At 53.1% G+C, this 12717-nt stretch overlaps 1 protein-coding gene across 7 annotated transcripts in view; it reads left to right on the top strand.

Annotated features, from left to right (window-relative positions):
• The window catches only part of CPAMD8 (C3 and PZP like alpha-2-macroglobulin domain containing 8), an 83148-nt gene that overhangs the window by 12434 nt on the left and 57997 nt on the right, over positions 1-12717 (top strand). For all 7 annotated transcript variants that reach the window (XR_008420671.1, XR_008420672.1, XR_008420670.1 and 4 more), the window contains exons 9-13: positions 71-155; positions 1454-1562; positions 3935-4162; positions 7062-7232; positions 11046-11174. Coding sequence is in view for 4 of the 7 variants with exons in the window: in XM_053898467.1 (XP_053754442.1) it covers positions 71-155; positions 1454-1562; positions 3935-4162; positions 7062-7232; positions 11046-11174 (722 nt within the window). In the remaining 3 variants the exon portion in view is untranslated. The remainder of the gene's footprint in view (positions 1-70; positions 156-1453; positions 1563-3934; positions 4163-7061; positions 7233-11045; positions 11175-12717) is intronic.

Below are 12717 nucleotides of genomic sequence, written 5' to 3'. Positions count from 1 at the left end.
CTCCAGTACTTTCTGAGGCCACCCCAGTGGTGGAACCTGCCCTTCCCTCTTCTCTGCTCTCTCCTTCCAGTGTTGCCAAAATTTGAGCTCCTTATTGACCCGCCCCGGTATATCCGGGACCTGGACACATGCGAGAAGGGCACCGTGAGGGCCAGGTGAGGAAGAGGTGGTCAGCATGGGTAAGCCCCTCCCTCTGGGGGCGGGGAAACACGCCCAGGACACGCCCCCACCGCTGGCCCCTCCCTGGGACACGCCCCCATGACATGCCCCTCCCCGGGACATCCCCTACAGGCATGCCCCTCCTACCTCAGGTATCCTCCCCCTCCTCCTGGGGGGAGACCCCCAGGGACCCCTTCTGGGGACTCCCTCTTCCTTGCAGACAGCACCCACAGCAAAGGGGCTGACCCACAAGGGATTTCTTGAAGGGGTTGCCTGTCTAATGACCAGGTTGGTGACCAGGTCCAAAGTGGGCGTCGACCAGAGGGTGTCCAGAGACACTGTCCCTTTTGGGGGCTCTGAGGGAGAGCCCACCCAGCCTTGTGTTCCCGCTGAGCTCTGCCACCTGCCAGAGGTTGTGGCTGAGGCGGTTCTCCTGCCCTCCTCTCCTCCAGCTGTGTGTGTGTGTGTGTGTGTGTGTGTGTGTGTGTGTGTGTGTGTGAAGCAATCTCTACCCCAAACGTGGGGCTCGAACTCACCACCCTGAGATCAAGAGTCACACGCTTTACTGACGGAGCCCGCCAGGTTCCCCAGCTGGGTGTGTTTAAAACCCAAGGATGTTGTCAACTCTCCTTAAATACAATTAAAAAAAAAAAATACAGTCCAAGGATGTGTGGGAGACACACACATTTTTTTAATAGTCTAGAAAATACTATCAAAGTGCCTGGCATTATTTTTGTTATTCGCTGTGATCGTCCCTCTTGCTCCTGTGCCCCTGTAAGCAGGTGTCCCCTCTGCATAGGGCATGACAAAGATATGTGTAAGTTTTACCAGCATCTCTGAGAGGATAGGTTTATTCCCGTTCTCTGGGTGAGGAAACCAAGACTCAGAGAAGTCAGAGCCTTGGTTCAGAACTGCACTCACCAGGGCTCTGAGACCCGGGCTTCCCTGGTGCCCACGGCTGTTTGCTCCCCTGTACTGTCCTGCCCCAACAAGTTGGCCAGGCCCTGTGGTCATCTCACATACCCTCCTGCTCTTGGGTTCAGAGTTCCTCTCTGACCCTTGGTCTCTTTTTCTCTCAAACATAAGTCTTGGGGCAGAGGACTGTAGGCCCCTGACATTATCTCTCCTGGCTCTGGGTTGTGGAAAGGGCTGTAAGCAGAGAATGTAGGAGGGCGAAGGAGCCCTGTATCAGCTGCCATACCAGTGGCCACGACACGGGGGGCTTGGTCTTCCTGAGACCGACCCTCTCCTGCTGCTCTGTGTGAAATTAACTCCCTTTATCCTTTTGTTCCAGGTATACCTTTGGGAAACCTGTCTCGGGGACCTTGACGATCAATATGACTGTAAATGGTGTGGGGTACTACAGCCAGGAGGTGGGGCGCCCCGTCCTCAGAACCACCAAGGTAAGGAGCAGGGGCCCCAGGGCCGCTTAGCCAATGGATCCCTTCCTGCAGGGAAGGCTTCAGCTCCGTGATCGTTCAGTTTATTTTACTTTCTTTTTTTTTTTTTTAAGTTTATTTATTTATTGAGAGAGAGAGGGCACCAGTGGGGAAGGGGCAGAGAGAGAGAGAGGGCTAGAGAGTCCCAAGCAGGTCCTTTACCACTAGTACAGAGCCCGACGCGGGGCTCGAACCCACAAACTGAGATCATGACCTGAGCTGAAGTCGGACACTTAACCGACTGAGCCACCCAGGCGTCCCTTATTTTTTTTTTTAAGTTTACTTATTCATTTTTGAGAGAGAGAGAGAGAGAGAGAGAGAGAGAGTGAGCGGGAGGAGGGCAGAGAGAGAGAGGGAGAGAGAGAACCCCAAGCAGGCTCCGTGCTGTCAGCACGGAGCCTGATGTGGGGCTCGAAGCCACAAACCGTGAGATCATGACCTGAGCCGAAACCAAGAGTCAGACGTTTAACTGACTGAGCCACCCAGGCGTCCCTCCCCAAAATAGTTTCATTGAGATACAATTCACATACCATACGATTCAAATATTCTTGTAGAATGTAGGATTTGGGGGTTGGGGGCATATTCAGAGTGTGCAACAGTTGCCACAGCCCAGTTTTAGGATAATCTCCACCATCCTCCCCAAATCCCTCATGCCCTTTTGTGATTAATCTCTTTCCACCCCCAGCCCTGGGCAACCACAGATCTGCTTTCTGTCTCTATGGATTTTGGGCGTTCATTTTGGACGTTCCATACACATGGAATCACACACTATATGGTCTCGGCGTCTGGCTTCTTACCCCCCAGCACGATGTTTTCAAGGTGCATCTACAGTGTAGCGCGTGTCAGGGCTTCATTCCTTTCTGTGGCCAAGTAATATTCCATCATGCAGAGGGACCACATTTTGTTTATCCGTTTGCCCGGCGATGGCCATCTGAATTGTTTTCCACTTTTCGGCTATTACCGCTGCTGCTGCTCTGAACGCTCGCGTCCAGGTTTTTGTGGGGCTGGCCCGTGTTCATTTCTCTTGGATGTGGCGTCCCTAGGTCGTGCGGTATGGAATTAAATAAAGAAGCCACCTGAGTAAGAACGTGCAGAGGCCGTTGATTCGGAGCTTGCTGTAGCAAGGGAGTCAGCCGCCATCACCTGCGTTTGGCAGGCTTGAAGCTTGGTCGTGAGAAACAGGGAGGGTTTCGCGTGTGCCCCGGTTGGAGGCTGTGGGTGTTTGGGGGAAGCTGTCACCACCTAACTAGAACGGGAGCATCCGGTGAGATTGGTTAGGGGTGCATGTGTGGCTTTCTCAATTTGTTCAAAGAAGTAGGGGCAGCCGGCTGGGTGGCTCAGCCGGTTAAGCGTCCCACTTTAGCTCAGGTCATGATCTCACGTTTTGTGGGTTCGAGCCCCGCGTCGGGCTCTGTGCTGACAGCTCAGAGCCTGGAGCCTGCTTCCAATTCTGTGTCTCCCTCTCTCTCTGCCTCTCCCCTGCTCATGCTTTGTGTCTCTTAGAAAGAAATAAACATTTTTTAAAAAATTTAAAAAAGACAAGAAGTAGGGGCAAAAAAAATCAGAGAAGCTGCCCGTGATTAATCAAGTCCTGGCCGTGTGGGGCTGGTTGTTATGGGGGTTTGGCTTCTTCCTGGGGGTCAGACTTTCTACAAGGCTGGTGTATAGGCAATGGGTTGGCCATTTTTCTATGTGGTCTGGCCAACCTGTTACCCATTTGTAGATTCAGTGGTAGCTATGTTTAGCCATTTGAAACTCCCAGACTGTTTTCCACGGCGGCTGCATGATTTCACACTCCCGTGCGTGTAAAGTTTTATAACCTGGCTCAGTTGTGAGCGTGCCGCCCCGTACGTGCACACACATCCTGGGGATCCTCTGTCTCTGCAGGGGCCTCCGGCACTGAACCCTGTCCTCCCTGCAGGCTGTGGTGCCCTAGCCTTAATTGTCTGGTTTGCTGAGTAATGTACTCCAAAGCTGTTCCTGGATGGACTTACTCACCCGGCTCCTGGCTGGGTCCTGGGGTAGGGGGTGAATGGAGCGTTCTGTGCCCCAGGAGCGGGAGCGAGTGCTCCAAAGTGGGGGCGACTTGGTTCAAATCCCTGTCCTGCTGTCTGTGGGAGGGTGAGCAACTTACTACAGAAGCCTTCACCTCCTCTGCCTGGTGGGACCGATGCCCTTCCTCCCTGGGTCATACTGCATATCCAACAAGGGATCCAGTGACCCCCTGGCCCTCCAAGCGGCTGGAGAGTCCTGGACTTCACATGTGTTTTTGAGAGTCATTCACTGAAACCACTCTGACCCCGAGTGAGCACGTTCTGGGCGTTTCCTGCCTCCAGATCCACGGCTCCCAGGACTTCGACATCTGCGTGAAGGACATGATCCCAGCCGATGTCCCCGAGCACTTCCGGGGCACCGTCAGCATCTGGGCCACGGTGGTCAGTGTGGACGGGAGCCAGCAGGTGGCCTTTGATGATTCCACTCCTGTCCAGAGGCAGCTGGTGGATGTCCGCTACTCCAAGGACACCAGGAAGCAGTTCAAGCCTGGCCTGTCCTACGTGGGAAAGGTAAGCGCTGGGGATGGGGCCCAGCAGGGGCCGTTGGAGGGCACAGGCTCCGCACCACCTCCCGCCTCAGCCCCCCCGCCCCCCGAGGACCACCGAGAATCCACGGCAGTGGGTTCCATCACGGTGACTCTGCGGAGGACGGTGTCCTTTAATTACATTGCATAACCTTTGCTGTCTGGGGACCAGGGCCTCCTCTGCTGACTGTGGCAAGAGCTGGTACTGGGCCCAGGGTGAGGGGACTGGGCATTTTGCTCCACCTAAAAGGATGGTCTGCTCTAGTTGACGTAGATAGACATTCGTGTATCTACAGCGTTAAACCAAGACGTTGTAAAGCCATTCATTCGGTTTCTCTCAGGCAATGCCTTTCCTATTTGGGTCGACTTATTTCTGGATGAACTAATATCCAAGGGAATGCCCCAAAAGGCAGATCTCCTGTCCCTGAGACAGACTGATTCCATCTCCTGGGGGAAAGTGGCGTTTTGTGTGTATGTGTGTGTTTTCTTTAATGTTTACTTATTTTTAAGGGGGGTGAGGGGCAGAGAGAGAGGGAGACACAGAATCCGAAGCGGGCTCCAGGCTCTGAGCGGTCAGCACAGAATCTGATGTGGGGCTCGAGCTCATGAACCGCAAGATCATGACCTGAGCTGAAGTCGGATGCATAACCAACTGAGCCACCCAGGTGCCCCAAATGTGGCAATTTGAATAGGCCCCCACCTCCTGCCCACCCATCATGCCATTCTTATACACAGTCAAGTTTTAGGTGACCAGAAACCCGAGATCCTTATCCTAATTGCTGAACTGGGCATTTGTGTCCCAGGGGGCCAAGGCCAGTGGAGCCCAGTGTCACCCCAGAGGAAGCTGGCTGCACCCCTGACCACAGCTCTGCCCACCGCCCACATCGCTGGCCCCTCTAACCTTCTGTGGGTCACTCACAGGATCCCGGTGTCCTCATGCTGTGGCCTACTACTCCTGCTCTGCTCCGAGACCTCCCTTCTGTCTGTGCCGGATCCCAGCCCCTCAGGCGCAATCACAGAGACACGGCCTGTGCGCCCCTGGCTTTGAGGGTCCCAGCTTGAGGAGAAGCTAAAGCCCAACGTGCAGGGTCAGAATGTGCCTGAAGAAGAGGCTCGGGCTGTCAGATCAACGAAAGGGAGCATTTCAGGGACCACTGAGAAATTATCCACCATCTGCATTAAAGAACAGAGCTGTAAATGGGGATCATGCCAGCCGAAGCCCCTGTCACTCTGTCACCAAATACCTGCACGGTCGAGGGGCTACTCTAGGGTCCTTCAGGGCCCACCGGCCATATTTCTTTCACACCATCCCTGTCTTCTGAACCCCTCGTTCCGACTGCCTCTTCTACGTCTGAATGAGGTCTGAGCATCACACGGAACTGTTGATAGCATTACCCGTTCTGTTCCTCCCCCAGCGTGGCACCAGGCCAGTGGCCAGCGGCCAGCATGTGGTGATTCGTACACGGTAATTTGTACCTGGAGACCAATGGGACAGAATTGAGAGTGCCGGGGCACTTGGGTGGCTCAGTCGGCTAAGTGTCCGACTCTTGATTTCAGCTCAGGTCATGGTCCCAGGGTCGTGGGATCGAGCCCCTCTTTGGATTCCACGCTGAGCATGGAGATTGCTTAAGATCCTCTGTCTCTTTCCTTCTGCGCCTCTCCCCTACTTGTGCATCTGTGCACTCTCTGTCTTTAAAATGCAATGGAATGGAATGGAATGGAATAGAATAGAATAGAATAGAATAGAATAGAATAGAATAGAATAGAATAGATCCGCACATTGGAGAGATACTGAGTCCCTATACATTCCCCTAACCGATTGTGTAGGATACCCCCCTTCTAGTTAGCCCCCACAGCTTCCCCACAGCTATAGCCTTCAACAGAGGCACACCTGAAGCCCTCCCTGCTTCTCTACAAGGCTTTCCCGCTTCACCTGCACCTGAGTCTCTGCCAAACACAAGTGATGGCGGCTTTGACTCCCTGGCTGCAGCAAGCTGTGAATAAATAGCCTTTGCTCGTTCTTTTTCCACACCATGTGGCACCAGGCTAACGGCCAGCCCGTGGTAACTTGTACCTTGTGACTTCTTGGTCAAGTCCAAGGTCGTGAAGGTCCTCCTCTCCTGGCCTCCCCCGCCCAACCCTCCATCTTCTAAGTGTTTCAGAGTTCCAGCTCTTAGCTTCAGGTCTATGATCTTTTTTTTTTTTTTTTTTTAGTTGTTTAAGTTTATTTATTTTGAGGGGGACATTTAGTGTGAGTGGGGGAGGGGCAGAGAGCGAGAGAGAGGGAGAGAGAGAATCCCCAAGCCAACTCCATGCTGTCAGCGCAGAGCCTGACTCGGGGCTCAAATCCACAAAACCTCAAAATCATGACCTGAGCTGAAACCAAGAGTCGGATGCTTAACCGACTGAACCACCCATGTGCCCCTATGATCCATTTTTAACTTTTGCAGATGGTGTGAGGTAGGGGTTCAATTTCATTCTTTGGCATGTGGGCGTTCAGTCCTCCCAGCACTGTTTGTTGAGGAAACTGTTCTCTTCCAATTGAATGGTCTCGGCACGCTTGTTGAAAGCCAATTTGCCACGGATGTGTGGGTTTATTCCTGGACTCTCAATTCCGTACCATTGATCGCCATGTCTCTCCTAGGCCAGTCTTGATTACTGTAGCTTCACAGTTTTGAAACTAGGAGATATGAGTTCTTCTCGGTTCCTCTTTTTCCTGGTTGTTTTGGTTATTTGGTTATTACTCTATGAATTTTAGCAACAGCTTGTCGATTTCTGCAAAGAAGTTGGCTGGGATTCTGGTGGGGGATTGGGTCGAGTCTGTAGATCCGTCTGGGGAGTGGTACTGCCTTGCCTGTGTTGAATCTTTGGTGGTCCCCTTCCAGGTGGAGCTGTCCTACCCAGACGGCAGCCCGGCCGAGGGGGTGACGGTCCAGATCAGGGCAGAGCTGACCTCGAAGGACAACATCTACACCACTGAATCTGTGTCCCGGGGAGGGCTGGTGGGGTTTGAGATCCCCTTCATCCCCATGTCGGCCCAACACGTGTGGCTGGAGGTGGGTGAGTTGCCTGGACCTTTGTCATTCAGCCACAAGGCACAGCCTTGGTGCCTTCCCTGATTTATGCTTGGGCACGAGCTCAGTGGAACTGTGGCCTGCTGCTTCCCTGCGGGAGTTTATGGTCTTTGACGGGGAGTTTGACCGGGGGAGAGCCCAAGGCTAGACAGGAGGTCAAGGAGAGGCGAAGCTTCCTTGCTGTCATGCTGAAGGAGGCTTTCCCAAAGGGATCCCACCATGTGGACTCCTGACCTTGGGGAGGGTCATCCAGACTGCTTCTAGGAGGGTGGAACAGCATGTGCAGAGGCCCAGAGGCCCTTGATCATAGTGTAACTGGGTCCTGCAGGGCCCAGCCAGGCTGAGCCATTCAGGAAGATGTGGAGGAGGGAGCTGGTGGGGTGCCCCCCACCTCACAGGGGTGCTTGGGGTTTACCCAGAAGGCAGCATCAGGGGGACAGAGTGGCCTGATTTTTGAAACTCAACAGTTGTTCCAGTGACATTACAGGGTACCTGGTCGGGGGGTGGGGAGCGGGCACAGGTGGGCAGACAGAAGGTGATGACAGAGAGACCACCAAGCCTGGAGTTATGAAGGTAGGACACGGGGTCCCATTGTCAGGGAAGAGAGGAGCAGGAGTGACAGAAGAGGGCGTCCGGCTCTGTGACAGCCCCACGGACGCCGGATGGTGGGGAAGGGGTGGGGGCAGCTTAGAGTAAATGTGTAGGTGGGAGCCGAGGACGCTTGTGGTGACTGTCCTCTGTGGGGCAACGTGTCCTTAAAGATTTTTAAGCATGGAAGTTGCAAGCTTGGGGCTCTCCGGGCCATCCAGCGGGCTGCAAATTCCTGGTTACAATGAGCTTTTTCTTAATGATCGCAAGACATCCCTTTTATTTCCATTTAGTCGTCTAGCAATTAAGTAGCAGCAAAGCCCTGAGATGACTACAAATACCAGAATTAGCTGAATAATTTTCTCTCTCATAGATACATGTCTAAAAATGAGCTTTTCCTGGGGCACCTGGGTGGCTCAGTCGGTTGAGCGCCTGACTTGAGCTCAGGTCTTAACCTCCTCGTTCAGGAGTTCAAGTGTGGAGCCTGCTTGGGCTTCTCTCTCTTTCTGCCCCTATCCTGCTTGCTTTCTCTGTCTGTCTGTCTGTTTCTCTCTCAAAATAAGTAAACTTAAAAATTTTTTTAAAAATTAGCTTTTCCCCAAAATGTCACTTTAATAGGAAGATATTTTATTTCTGTTACCAAATACTGTTTAGGAAAAGGTCTTTAATTATTCTTTTAAAAACAAAACTTGGGGCGCCTGGGTGGCTCAGTCAGTTAAGGGACTGACTTCAGCTCAGGTCATGATCTCTCAATGTGTGAGTTCGAGCCCCGTGTCAGGCTCTCTGCTGACAGCTCAGAGCCTGGAGCCTCCTTTGGATTCTGTGCCTCCCTCTCTCTCTGCCCTTTCCCTGCCTGTCTGTCCGTCTCTCTTTCTCAGAAATAAACATTAAAAAAAAATAATAAAAATTAAAAAAGGGAAGCTAATTGTAAATATCAATTATTTTTAACTTTTAAAAATGTTTATTCATTTTTTTTTTTTCAACGTTTTTTTTTTATTTATTTTTGGGACAGAGAGAGACAGAGCATGAACGGGGGAGGGGCAGAGAGAGAGGGAGACACAGAATCGGAAACAGGCTCCAGGCTCCGAGCCATCAGCCCAGAGCCTGACGCGGGGCTCGAACTCACAGACCGCGAGATCGTGACCTGGCTGAAGTCGGACTTTTAACCGACTGCGCCACCCAGGGGCCCCTAAAAATGTTTATTCATTTTTGAGAGAGTAGCTGTGTGCGTGCGAGTCGGGGAGGGGCAGAGAGAGAGGAGACAGAATCCCAAGCCCGATGCAGGGCTCGAACTCACGAACTATGAGATCGTGACCTGAGCCGAAACCAGAGTCAGGCACTTAACTAAGCCACCTAGGCGCCCCAAGTCAATTATTTTTTAAATGAGGGACAGTTGACTTGTAACTGTGTTAGTTTCAGGTGTATACCGTAAGTCCATATTTGCACACGTGAAACAGACACCACCATACGTGTAATTCATAGCCAGCATCACACCTAGTGCTACGTTTTTTTTTATGACGAGAAATTTTGAGATCTACTCTTAGCAACTTTCAAGTATACACTGCGGTGTTGTTAACTACGGTCACGGCCGCTGGGTATTCCATCCCCAGGACTTGGTTTATAACTGGAAGTGCGTGTGTCTTGCAATCACAGTTTTTTTTATAGCAGCGTGGCAAATCAGCACCGGCCAAAAAGAGAGAGGCGTGGGGCCAGAGCTGGGAGGGTCCCACATTTGAAGCTTCCTGAGCTGTCCCTCTGGGGTTCCTGGGACACACCGTCCTCCCGGCTCATGATGTGTGACCGTGCCCCCAGAGAACGGCCGGCCGGGGGCGCTCTCTCAAGCTTCGGTGTCCACGGTGTGCATCGGGGTTCGTAAAGTAGCTGTGAATCACGGGCCCTGTGACAGACTCCGGTTCCAGTCGCCTCCCTCCCTGGAGGTTAGGCTGGTATCACAAGTCTCAAAACCCCAACCCTTTGCCCCGTCCTGATTCGGCTCGGTGGCCTGTACCCTCAGGATGCACCGTAAATAACAAACACACTCTCATCACTTGGAAAATTCCAGGCTTTGGAGGCTACCTCCCAGAAACCGGGGACAAAAATGGGCTAACTTCTTTTTTTTCCTTTTAACATTTACTCATTTTTGAGAGAGAGAGAGAGAGAGAGAGAGAGAGAGAGAGAGAGCTGGGGAGGAGCAGAAAAAGGGAGAGAGAGACACACACACACACACAGAATCCGAAGCAGGCTCCGGGCTCTGAGCTGTCAGCACAAAGCCTGATGTGCGGCTCAAACCCACAAACCGTGAGATCATGACCTGAGCCAAAGTCGACGCTTAACCAGTTGAGCCACCCAGGTGCACCCCCTCCTTTTTTTTTAAAGTTTATTTCTTTTGAGAGAGACAGAGACACTTCAAGTGGGGGGAGGGGCAGAGAGAGAGGGAGACAGAGAATCCCAAGCGCGCTCCACACGGTCAGCACGGAGCCCGACGCAGGGTTCGAACTCACCAAACTGCGATCATGACCTGAGCCAAAACCAAGAGTCGGACGCTTAACTGACTGAGCCACCCAGGCGCCCCATGGCCAACTTCTTTATTCTTGATCTCACAGAGGTCTTAGACCTGCACCTCTGGCCTCTCCCTTGTGTTGGGGCAAGTGAAGGGAAAAAGCTCAAAGCCCAAAGGAGCAAAGCCGTATAACCACCCAGGGCTTGGTGCACGCAGGGCGGCAGGGCTCGAGCTTAGGGAGGAGCAGGCTCCAGAGCCACGGGGGTGCTGTCCCACACAGCCTCTCCATCTCCTGACCGTCCTGTCAGGCCTGTGATCCCCTCCAAGAAGCCACCAGGGTCACCAGCAAGCCAGAGAAAGAGAGAGAGAGAGAGAGAGAGAGAGACAGGGGCATGGGGAGGGTTTCCTAGTATGTCCATGATAGAGCTGTCTCTTGGCAGCCACATGAGTCACCTGCCTCTGTCTTGAGCCACCCCCTAACACCCTGTGACCAGCCTCGGACACTCGCTTCCTGGAGCTGAGGAACGGGGAGAGGGGGGCAAAAGCGCATTGGACCCCATTCTCTGAGAGCCGGGGGGAGGGTTCCCCAAAGGGGAATTGGGACGTGAGAGGGTCTTGCCGCAGGCCAGGGCAGGCAGAAGCATCGCCAAGGACCCCCTTCCTAGGCCGAGCACCCAGGCCTTGACCAAGTACCCTCTTTTCCTCAGACCAAGGTGACGGCACTCAATGGAAAGCCCGTGGGGGCCCAGTACCTGCCCAGCTACCTCTCTCTCAGCAGCTGGTACTCCCCCAGCCGGTGCCACCTGCAGCTGCAGCCCCCCGCCCGCCCCCTGCAGGTAAGGTGCTCAGGCGTGCCCTCCACACACCTCCAGGGGATGTGTGCATGCCCCGGCCCCTGGCCCCCGGCCCTCCAGCAAGGCCGTATTCCTCGGAATGAATGCCCGTAATTTAATTACGGTGAACATTTAGGCTGTGGCCCCGGGGTTTACCACGAGAAACTTGGCCATCAGGGCTCCTGTCTGCGGGCTTGTACTTCTTGTGCACGGGCTCTGAGGTTTCCCCACGGACCTAGAGCTGGGTCTCGTGTTCCTTCTTCCCCGTTACTCAGCAATCCCGATTAAGTAAGATTCGCGGAGATGTGTGTGGAGACACGGATCTGTAAAAATTGGGCAGAAGGAGGAGAGTTCCTCTGTGCCCCCTCACCCCTGCGGGCAGTGTCCCCAGTTATTAGCAGCCTGCATTAAGGTAGCACGTCTCGTACAGTTGATGAGCCAGGTTGGATGTGTTGTTATTAACTAAGGTCTGCAGTGTATGTTAGGTCCTCTCTTCGTGTTGCAGATTCTGTGGGTTTGGACAAATGTATGATGACGTGTGCCCAGGGTTGTAGTATCTTTTTTATTCTTATTTTATTTATTTTAATGTTTACTCGTTTTTGAGAGACAGTGAGGGACCGAGCGTGAGTGGGGGAGGGGCAGAAAGGGAGACACAGGATCTGAGGCAGGCTCCAGACTCTGAGCTGAATGCTCAGAGCCTGATGCGGGGCTCGAACCCATGAGCCGCGAGATCATGACCTGAGCCAAAGTCGGACACTTAACCGACTGAGCCACCTGGGCACCCCAATTTTTTTAAGTGTATTTATCTTTGCGGGGGCAGGATCGGGGGAGAGACAGAGAGAGATGGGGCAGAGGATCCCAAGCTGAGAGCAGAGAGCCCGATGCGGGGCTTGAACTTGAACCATGAGATCATGGCCTGGGCCAAAGTCAGGTGCTTAACTGACTAAGCCACCCAGGCGTCTCTGGTGTTATAGTATCATACAGAATGGTTTCACTGCCCTAAAAATCCTCTGGGCTCCACCTACCTATTCGTTCATCCCTTCTTCCCTGCTATCCCCTGGCAACCACTGATCTTTTCACCGTCTTTGTACTTTTGCCTTTTCTAGAATGTCATGTTGTGTTGGGAGAAGTGAAAACCTCCGGGGTTGTTTTGATTGGAGGCACAGTTTCAACACACACACACACACACACACACACACACACACACACACACACAAGAAGTCAAGCCGTGAGAGTTATTTACAGATCCCAGAGTGGGGTGCGCGGGTGCAAAATGAAGGGTGGGGGGAAGGGCAGTCCTCCGTCCCAGGTCACAAGCGAGCAGGAGACAGGCAGCCGGGCAGCAAGCACCCTTTACTTGTAAGGTGTTTGGAGACGAGGTCATAGCTGTAGGGGGTGGTCAGTGCTATGTGGTTATTTCAAAAGGCCCCCTGGGGAAAAGTGAAGCAGAAACTTGCGGCCAGAATCCTAAGCTCGGGTCCTTATCTAAATGTCCAGACTCCGGGTGTGAGTGGCTTTGTCAGGCCGTCAGATGCCCCAGCAGCAG

The sequence above is a fragment of the Panthera pardus genome, unplaced genomic scaffold, assembly GCF_024362965.1.
Source record: "Panthera pardus isolate Hobbes unplaced genomic scaffold, ASM2436296v1 HiC_scaffold_8, whole genome shotgun sequence".
NCBI lineage: Eukaryota > Metazoa > Chordata > Mammalia > Carnivora > Felidae > Panthera > Panthera pardus.
This window is presented reverse-complemented; position numbering and strand designations above follow the sequence as displayed.